Here is a 9946-nt window from a genome sequence, read left to right as displayed (position 1 = left end):
TTGATTAAAAAGCCAGAATAGCGCGATTTGCGTGTTAGGACCGTTGATAAACCGAAAGTTGATTTTTTGCACATTAATTATTTTGTTCGAGAGTGATTTTCTTTTACTTTGGAAGTTATGTTCCTAATGTGAGGTAATACTTTAACCTAGACTAGTATATTCAGACGAATTTATGTAAAATGAAAGTTGTGATGATAATGATCCATGGCACTGGCAGTCAGACATTCAACTGTAGAAGCATACTTGTGTGATATCAAATTTAATAATTGTATACATAAATATGGTGTTTAAAAAATATAAAGGCCTCTTTTTGACAATAGTTCAAGATTGATTATAACGATTCTATTAGCAAAGAGGCTTTCAGATTTTTTAACATGACCTGACGTGTATGCACCTGATTGCGCATGTATAAGTTGTAACCTTTGTCCCACTGACACCGTGCTATATATCTTGTTAAAGGTATCTGGCGTGTTTTATGTAAAGTACAATACAGACAGATATGATCCTGTGAACGGAGTTTTCAATATAATTATGTTAGGAATCACGGACCCATGAATGACATAGTATCAAAACAACAAACGTAATTTGTAAACAGTCTGTGACATATTGTTCAATTCAATGTAATGCAGCAGCAGGTATCCTAGCAAAGAACAGTAATAAACGGGAATTATCTCCCTTACACCATAAATTGCATATCATTAACGCTATATTAAATATAAAATAATCCGGCCTTTCTTGACTTGCTTTATCGAAGATTTATACCATACATTACCATGATAATTGAGATTAAATGTTACATGTAAGCTATAAGATATTTTGCTGCAGCAAAAACATTTTATCATAAATACATCCCAAAAAACATATAAAATTAATAAAACATGTAGATTATTTATTTGATAGTTTTTGTCTCTTATTTTGGAATTTTTTCATTCAAAAAAAAAATTTCATTGAATAATCAAATAATCTATCCGTATTTCGGGCCACCATAAATGCTGATAGCATTTAACAAGTATTCAACAAATATTTAACAAGTATACAATATTTAGTTACCAATCTGCCGAAAATATCATATGGCGGCGCTGTAGGATAATTAATAATACATGCAGTGAAACCTCAATCAAGTCGGTCGACACACGATATAGATTTTATACTTTTTTGTAGACTTTGCATGAACTAAAATTTAATTTAGATGACTTTGAGATGTATCAATACCGAAGGTTTGATTCCAACTGATGATGGTGTTACAATTCAAAATCATGCATAGTGAACAATGAAAAAAGAAAGTAAAGGATCAACAAAAATATAAAGAAGTTATTCATTTATCGAACAGCTATTATTTAAGTCATGCCATATAAGTAACATGTACATAAAAGGGTAAATTTCAGATGAAGGAATAATTGTCAGCCAACATACACAAAAGTAAATTAAAGAGTTACTGCACTATCCATATCTGACCGTGCCTCAGCTGATATGAATAAAAAAAAAGCTCTGCAGAATTTAGAAAGTTAAACAAAGTTGTCGAAAATCTTAACATAATGTCTGGAGAAGTACAGGCACATTGCTACAGTAAATGTATACATTTATTACAAAAAGTCCGAAAAATTAAATTTCACTAGTCTCTTCAGTTACAAAATGGAAGAATCGTACACCGTCAAGATTATTTGCTAATCATGGCCCCACATACAGAGGACGAAATATTAATGATAGCTACATGTACTTTTGGCATTGCATTTAATGAGGAAATATTTGTCATATTTAAAAAATTAAAACCAATATTTAAAACAAATATTTAAGAAGATATTTATTGATCCATCAAATAATGAATTGTTGTGTTGAGCCACATTCAGTGCTATTGAGGGTCTAAAAGTATGTTACTGAGTGGAAGGTATTCCTTTTCATGTCTTATGTACATCAGCAACTCAAAATTACCATTTTGATAATAAGATAAGAATGCATGTAGATTTTGAATAAATGAAAATGTACGTGACGGATATATTTTTGTTGCCCTTTGGTAGCAGACTTCAAGAGACTGTGCATTAGAAAATTACTAATCCTCGTCGTTTAAATGTGTAATAGATATATTAATATTTGATATGAATGCAATGGTCTTTGGATTCCTAAACTATAGCTGATAAAAGTCCTTAAGTCATGTATTTAATTATCAGCCCAGATATTGACTCATTTGTAAAATTAAAAAATGTATGATATAGATTATGATTTCTTAAAACAATTTTCACAGGGTCCACAAAGTCTTCCATGATGGCATCTAGAGATGAAGCCCAGCATGTGGTGGAATGTGACCTGTGTCAGCAACCAGTCTCGTTTTTCTGCAGACGATGCGGGGTCAATCTTTGTGACCCATGTGTCCTTATACATCTGCGCGTGAAATCTAAGAACGGCCATGACATTGTAGATTACAAAAGCAAGGATGATGACGACACATGTCACTGTGATTCCCATCCCCAAAACGATTGTTCCGCATACTGCAAAACTTGCGAAACTCCAATATGCATCCTTTGCGTTACTATTAAACACAAATCGCACGAAATATCCGAGCTGTCCGATAAAATTGAAGAACTTTTGAAAGTGATTGTTACGGAAAATGATCGACTTCAGTCATTCAAACATGAATTGGAGAGAATTTTGGAACATACGACGAAACTGTTGTCCTCGATATCCTCGATTTATAAACTGAGGAAAGACGAAGTTACAGCACGGGGAGAAGAGTGGCACAAACAGATCGAGAAGACCGTGAAGAAACTTCACCAGGAACTGGATGACATGCAAAAGGAACACGAGGCTGTACTACAGAAACAAAAGGAAAAGTTTGAAGAAATGGTTTGGAAAGTGAATAAAATAAATGGAAAAACAAGAAAATTACAGAAATCAAAGAACGTCACAGAAATGCAGACTTTTGTACCAGTGATTCAGACACAGGAGAGTTTAAGTGAGGTCTCCCAGTATTCGTTTCCGATGTTATATGAATATAAAATAGATGAATATTTGGAAAATAAGTTAAAAGAAAATGAGTTATCGGGTAGAATAATATCAGAGATACCAACAGTTACTTCTGTTATAGACACTGGGTTCCCTGCTAATAAACAGTATAACACTCGTCTGTATTACATGCTCGTTACCGACGATAACAAAGTGTGGATGGGAGGAGCTAGTAAAGAACTGAAGTTGTTTGATCTCCATGGACACCTCCACCACACCGTCAGCATTACTTGCCAAGGCATGTATTTATGTATGTACAACAAACAAGTAGTGTACAGTGATAATAAAGCCGTTAGAATGATATCTGACACCGACACTGTGGTGACGATGTTCACTGCCGGGGACTGGATGCCATACGGCGTCACAAGCGCGGCGTCCGGTGATCTACTGGTCTGTCTCCTTAAAGACGATCAGAACAAAGTCGTCCGATACAGCAGTACCGGTACCGTGCTCCAGGAAATCCAGTACGACTCGCAGTGTCAACCTCTGTACAAAAACGCGAAATACATCATTGAGAATGTCAACGGGGACATCATTGTAACTGATTGGGGGAGAAACGCAGTCATTGCTGTCGATAGATTAGGCATATTCCGGTACTCGTACTCAGGGAAGGACACTAAGTTTGACGTTTGCTCAGTTGCCACCGATTCTGTCGGTCATGTCATCGTTACAGATTATAAGTTTGACAAAATTCACAAGCTGGACAGAGACGGACGATTGCTGAGGTACATCATTCCTGAAGGAGGAATAAGTAGACCACGCGGCGTGTGTATTCTTGGCCACGGTGAGATGATGGCTGGAGAGTGTCTGACCGGAATCGCCAAAAGAATCAAATACTTAGAAGAATGAGGATTCATCAATTTTAATCAATGTCAAAATGGAAATGGGTTGGTTATATATGAAAAAATAGAGACAAATCGTTTAAGGCTCTGAAATAAACCATGATATAATAAACTGACTGAAGTACCAAATGTCTGTACGCGGAATCTCTATTAGATTGTATCGTGTGATTCAATATTCCTATTTCTATGTTACCTTTTTTTCTGTATACACATTTTGCTTACAATAACCCAATCTGAGTCAGTAAAAATCAGCATGTAACGCGTATAGATAATTCATTTTTAAATTTTCAGTTTTTATTGATTTGCACATTTTCATTTCATATGCATTTATTTTAGTTGCTTGTTTCAAAACTCTGCCGTTCTCTATATTTATATGCATTCCGACACTCAGATAACCGATCAATAGCAGAGCCGCTAGCTGTATACTATAGTATAGGCCGTCGCCCAGACGGCAAGGCATGTGTTTGTAGAGCTGGCTGTACACATGTTTAACGCCCAACTGTAACGAAGACATAATATGAATTGCTTCACTACTAGGATATGTGTTAATAAATTGGTTCTAATGCATGGTAATTAAACTTTATTTTTCTGCAATACACGGCCGTCATATAACGGTTTAAAAATCCAAGACACAGTCATTTTTAATCGGTTGACGTGTGAGCATGTATATCTAATGACGTCATCATGTAGGTGAGAGAGGTGTTTGAGCTCCGACCTCTGCTAAAAATATTCTGTTTTGAGTGATATCTAGTGATTTCTACGAAGAATGTGTGATCAATCGTTGTTGTTTGTTTCATATACAGCATACTAGCATTCTATATTGTGAAAGTCCTATTTACTTTCTGTGAATCTTGTGTAATTGTCCACTCGGCACGGCCCAGGATGTCGGCCATTGTGAACTCCATCTCACCATATAAAGTTTTGTTTTGCTTAGTTGTGTTCTCCTTGACAATACTGACACAAACTATGTCAAATAATAAACAAATGGCTGACCAACCACTGTCATCTGCAGTATCTGTAGAAGAAGAAATCAATCCACACAAAAGATTGAGAGAGGACAGTAGTCTCGTTCTCCAGAAAGATAACTTTAAAACAGCTCTCGCTCGTATATTGGTCCCAGAGATTGCTGGTCTAAGTTCGAAGATTCAGGAACTCTCAACTAGAAATAGAGCAATACTCCAGAAGAAATTGTTTAAAAATTTCCGGAATTCCCAAAGAAAAAAATGAAAACACCGATACGCTTGTGCTGAATGTATTTAACAACATTATGTTCAAACAAATGCAAGACAAAATAGCACTGAGAGCATCTACCAATCTCATCGAGTAGGAAAACCTATCTCTGGTCGCGGTCCACGTAATAATATTGTCAAATTCGTCAGTTATTGAGAGTGGGGAGAGAGAGAATGGGAAGGACGAGAGGTGGGGAGGACGAGAGAGAGAGAGAGAGAGAGAAAGAGAGGGGGAGGGGTGAGAAAGAGAGAGAGAGAGAGCGCGCAGGGGACGGAGCTAATGTAAATCACACGTGCGCTACATGTACCAACGATGAAAAGTAGGATAGCCGCATTTAAGCTTGTTACCCTACCCTTGTTGAAAAATTTAAATATCGTTTATGTATTCCTATATTTTAATTATTTCATTTAGAATTAGAAAATTTGAAACTAAGAATCTCTCCCTCTCTCTCTCTTAACTGAAATTAAACATTATATAACCATTATATATGAGACAATATGACATTTTATTATATGTAGGTAAGAACATGTACGGCAGACGTTAATTTAATTAAAACAGTTGATGTCGCTAGGATACAGGTTTTCAGATCCTTGATTAGTAAATTTGGATATTGAATCTCGAATCTAATACTGTTTATTTCGATCAGAAGTACGTCACACTATGAGTGTCCAATACCACCTTGGAAAAATTTAAAACGTACATTATAGGGTGCACAAACCTTTATTATGGGCAGTATAGATGTACAAAGAAATGGAACTAAAAAATAAACGGAAACTATAAATTATAGGAATTCAATCTAGGTCCAAGGGGCACAAAGCTGTCAAAAATTGCTCAATCGTACCACAAACCGAATTTGACCTAGATATTCGTATGGTAAATCTTTATACCAAGTATTATATCTTTCAATACGTGTAGCCTATTCGAAGAGAGTGAACGGAAAATGTTGGTTGACAGATCGACCGACAGGTTGACAGCAGCAAAGCAATATACACTGAATTGGAAGTATGGAAAACGGTAGAGATACTGACAAACGGCAATAAAGACTATAGCCCCCGCCCCCCCCCCCCCAGTCTATATTACCAACCTGATCGACTAAGTTCCCCCTACTTTTTAGTAAAGTAAGACATAACCATGACCAAAACTGATTCTGTCCTTTTGTATAAAGTTGCAATATTTGCTGTTTTACTTGCATGTAATTTCATATATTTACATTTTCCAGTGTTTATGCCTGTGATAACACTACGTATTGATTTTGTACTATATAACTCATAAAGCCAAATTGAGGCGCCAGCGGGGCTTGCTTATACATATTTAAACAGTTAATCGTACGATGGTTTAAAATTATATAAATATAAGTAATAAGGAATCATTCTTTGAATATTATGAAGTAATAATTTCGGTCGAGGCGTGATCAAATCTATCATAAAGCCCTTCGGACTTTATTGGGTTTGATCACGCCCCGACCAAAATTATCACCTCATAATACTCAAAGAATGATTCCTTATTCCTTATATAACATTGGCAAACGTGCTTCCTTATATGAACCTATGGAATAGCGAAAACTTTGAATCCTGTGAACTTTTTAATAACGTCATAATAGTTACGCTTTTTTAAAATGACGCTAGATAAACAATGTACAAGAGAAAAAACCAACGAGATTTTGTTTGCAAAACAATTCGAGTTTTCTCGGTAGGGTCAATCGGGTCTCATTTCTTGAAAAGAACGTAAAACGTTTGTGATTTTTTTTATTGTACAGCGACTTGTTGATTGATTAATCCTACAAATCAACCGATTAATTTAAAAGGACAAACGCTTGCTTTTCCGGTGATTTGTTTTTAGGGATTACAGAACTTCAAACATCACAGTAACTAATAGCAAGGCACAATCTAATTAAAATTAGACCTTTCATCTCGCTCTCTGTTATATATGGATACCGCTCGTGAAAGGATCTAACGCAACCCCGTTCAGGTCACGTTCTGGTGACCTTTTGCTCCAACCAATCAGCGTATCGCCTATGAAATGTTCGGTGTGACAGTCGGCTGCGTATAAACAAAGATGGCGGCGTCCATGACACCGCGAAAGGTATACAGCTCCACAAACATATGCTGCCTATGTGGATTTTCTTTTATAGTAAAAGAAATTGACGAGAACGGCAAATCCACTGTTAAGAAGTTTTCGAAATTAAAACTCCGTTTAAGCGAAGAGAAGCGTGCTGCAATCAGTCAAGTGACAACAATACCCGACAATACAGACGGTGTGTGCACGAAATGCTTCTCAAAAGTTGAGAAAGTAATTAAATACCGGAAGGAGATTTCAGCTATATCTCAGTTTGAAGAGAATATGAAACGGAATATGTCTCACGAGCGGTATCCATATATAACAGAGGGCGAGATGAAAGGTCTAATTTTAATTAGAATGTTGCAAGGTACAACAGTATATAACAGTCAGCATAATAATAACAAGAGTGTTGTGTTGTACATATGACATGCCTCAAAAATTGTCAGGGTTTGATATTACATGTATAGTGCACTCGCCTCCAGCTTTGTAATCTTTGATTACACATGCATGTTTAAATCACAATTTGCCCCAGCTACCCAAATAGTTGAAACAAGTTATTTGTGGATTATATTTTTTTTTTCAACATTCTATAGGTCCTGAACAATGATATGATAAATAAAATAAACGCATTTGCAAATAAAACAATGAAGATTTATTCATTAAAAATATTAAAACTTAACAAATGGAATTTTTATGCAAGGACCGAATGCTTTCATCTTCATGGCCTCCATTAGTTTTAGTTCATCGGAACCCGAAAATTTTCTTAAAGCGACTTTAGAATGCGGGCTTTGTGGTCTCTCTCTGTTAAAATATACAAATACATGTAATAACAATGCAACTAAAATAAATGCAATCAAAATAATTAATATATTATTTCAAAAACTAAGATTGATATTAACTTTCAGCAGTGGTTGGGGTTGATCTCCGTAGGAAAGGCTGCCTGACGGTCCATCTTTCATTTCATAAGTGACTCTGGGTGCAATCTCGAGCTTTGAAGAGGAAGAATCACTTGATGAGTACACACTAGTACTTTTTATTAAATGTACAGTATAACAAAGTCGTAACACAGTACAGCACCAGGGACGATTTCTTGGAAATTTAAACTAGCTTATTGCGATTATTTAACATATTTGAAGTATCAATGTATCTGTTTAAACATATAATGTATACAATAACGCTTATAACGAAGTAATATCGCCTATCCCTGGGACTTCGTTAGAACCGTGTATGTATGTAATACAGACTTGTACCTTTGGGACGGTCTTGAACGTTTCTACACTGTTCAGGAATAACTTCCTTGGAATAAAGTGCGTATCTTCTTCGACAGCTCTCTCACGACGATAGCTCTGGACTAAAAAAAACCAACACATTTATTTTTTTTTACACCTGAATGCAAGACTGAAGATTTCAAGTAAATAAAATGCCGCGACATTAAATTTATGTAAGATTTTCAAGTTTCTGCTACAAACAGTCAAAATACCAAGTCAGTTATGTTTTTTAATATACAAAGTATGACAACTTACCATCAATTCAGTTTGGAGCATTTTTAGTCTTCTCTTCATTTCTTCTTTCCTTTTTATTTCCATCTCAATATAAGGATCAAATAATATATGAAGTCAATATGTAAATTCGATTAGATCAAATTTTCCCGTACCCATAAGTATTTTTCACTTACAAGCAACTCCCCGCCATTTGTGGACATCTTCTAGTCCTTATATTATTCTAAAATAAAAGATAAGGTATCAGCATTAAATTTATCAATTTAAGTTTATGATTTTGATCAATCAAGGTCCTCAGGGACATGTTTAAACATACATTAAAAAAAAAAAGTACCTGAACATTTAGACTATGAAATCCTTTTCTGTTTACAAAGTCAGCTTCATTTGCAGTCGGTGTGGAAATTCTTATTTGTGTTCCATCAACACAACCTAGAACTTTAGGAAATCCTAAGAAAAAAGAAATGTTTATAATATAAACCTGGTGTAGTGATCCAGGTTAAGATTCGAGATTTGTTTCCATAAATATATTGCAAGATGTATTTCAATATGTTGTAAGATTCTCAATGCTATATCTATAAAGACGCTGACCCAATCCCAGCATTAACCCACAAACTTGCCCCCCCCCCCAAAAAAAAAACCAAACAACAAAAACAAACAAACAAATAAAATACTAAGACCCCAGCGGGATAGATATAGAAAAAACCATAAACTTTGAAAAAGATATTCCCTCTTATATACTACATGTAAGTACAAAATTTTATTTAGATAATATGGCATCCATTCGTAATATCTGCATTGACCTAGCACCCCCTCCACCACATATAGACTCAAATGAATTTATTTATTTATATTATTTCGCAAATTCACTTTAAAGTGTAAAATCTAGTTTATTTAAAAATGAAGTGAATAATTGCTGTGAAAAGATGAACAAGGTACTTTAATCTTACACATGTCCATACATATTTCGAAAGGGGGTTGGGGGGGGGGGGGTGTTTGAGAGTGGATTGTTTTATGATGTTCAGTCTTTTTACCACAGGGTGGTAGTGGTATGAGTACTCTGATTTTAGTGTGTTGGACATACATGTAATAATTTGTAAACCAATTGACAATGAACATCCTTGATAATCACACTGACAAGTGCAACAGACTTTTAGTATTTTATATTGTAATACACCTCTCTTGGATCCACCACCCATTATTCGGTAACTGCCATTTGCGGAACTCTTTTGAGTGAAAAAACCCAAAAAGTCAATCATCTTTGGAGATGTGTGAATTATGTTCGATGTCTGTACAAGCTTTAATCAGAAACATCTATGTCTT

General features: G+C 35.3%; 1 protein-coding gene and 1 long non-coding RNA gene across 2 annotated transcripts; one reads left to right on the top strand and one right to left on the bottom strand.

Moving 5' to 3' along the window:
• LOC136269569 (E3 ubiquitin-protein ligase TRIM71-like) lies at positions 1-4155 on the top strand. The gene is made up of 2 exons (XM_066088599.1): positions 1-133; positions 2240-4155. The coding sequence occupies exon 2, from the start codon at positions 2257-2259 to the stop codon at positions 3844-3846; it is 1590 nt and encodes a 529-aa protein (XP_065944671.1). The 5' UTR covers positions 1-133; positions 2240-2256; the 3' UTR covers positions 3847-4155.
• A 3677-nt stretch (positions 4156-7832) lies between these two features.
• On the bottom strand, positions 7833-8830 carry LOC105317670 (uncharacterized). The gene is made up of 4 exons (XR_010714653.1): positions 8651-8830; positions 8378-8478; positions 8027-8116; positions 7833-7928 (listed from the first exon to the last, which is right to left on the bottom strand). It is a non-coding gene; the product is annotated as an uncharacterized lncRNA (long non-coding RNA).
• Positions 8831-9946: the final 1116 nt, after the last annotated feature.

The sequence above is a fragment of the Magallana gigas genome, chromosome 6, assembly GCF_963853765.1.
Source record: "Magallana gigas chromosome 6, xbMagGiga1.1, whole genome shotgun sequence".
NCBI classification, from domain to species: Eukaryota; Metazoa; Mollusca; class Bivalvia; order Ostreida; family Ostreidae; genus Magallana; species Magallana gigas.
This window is presented reverse-complemented; position numbering and strand designations above follow the sequence as displayed.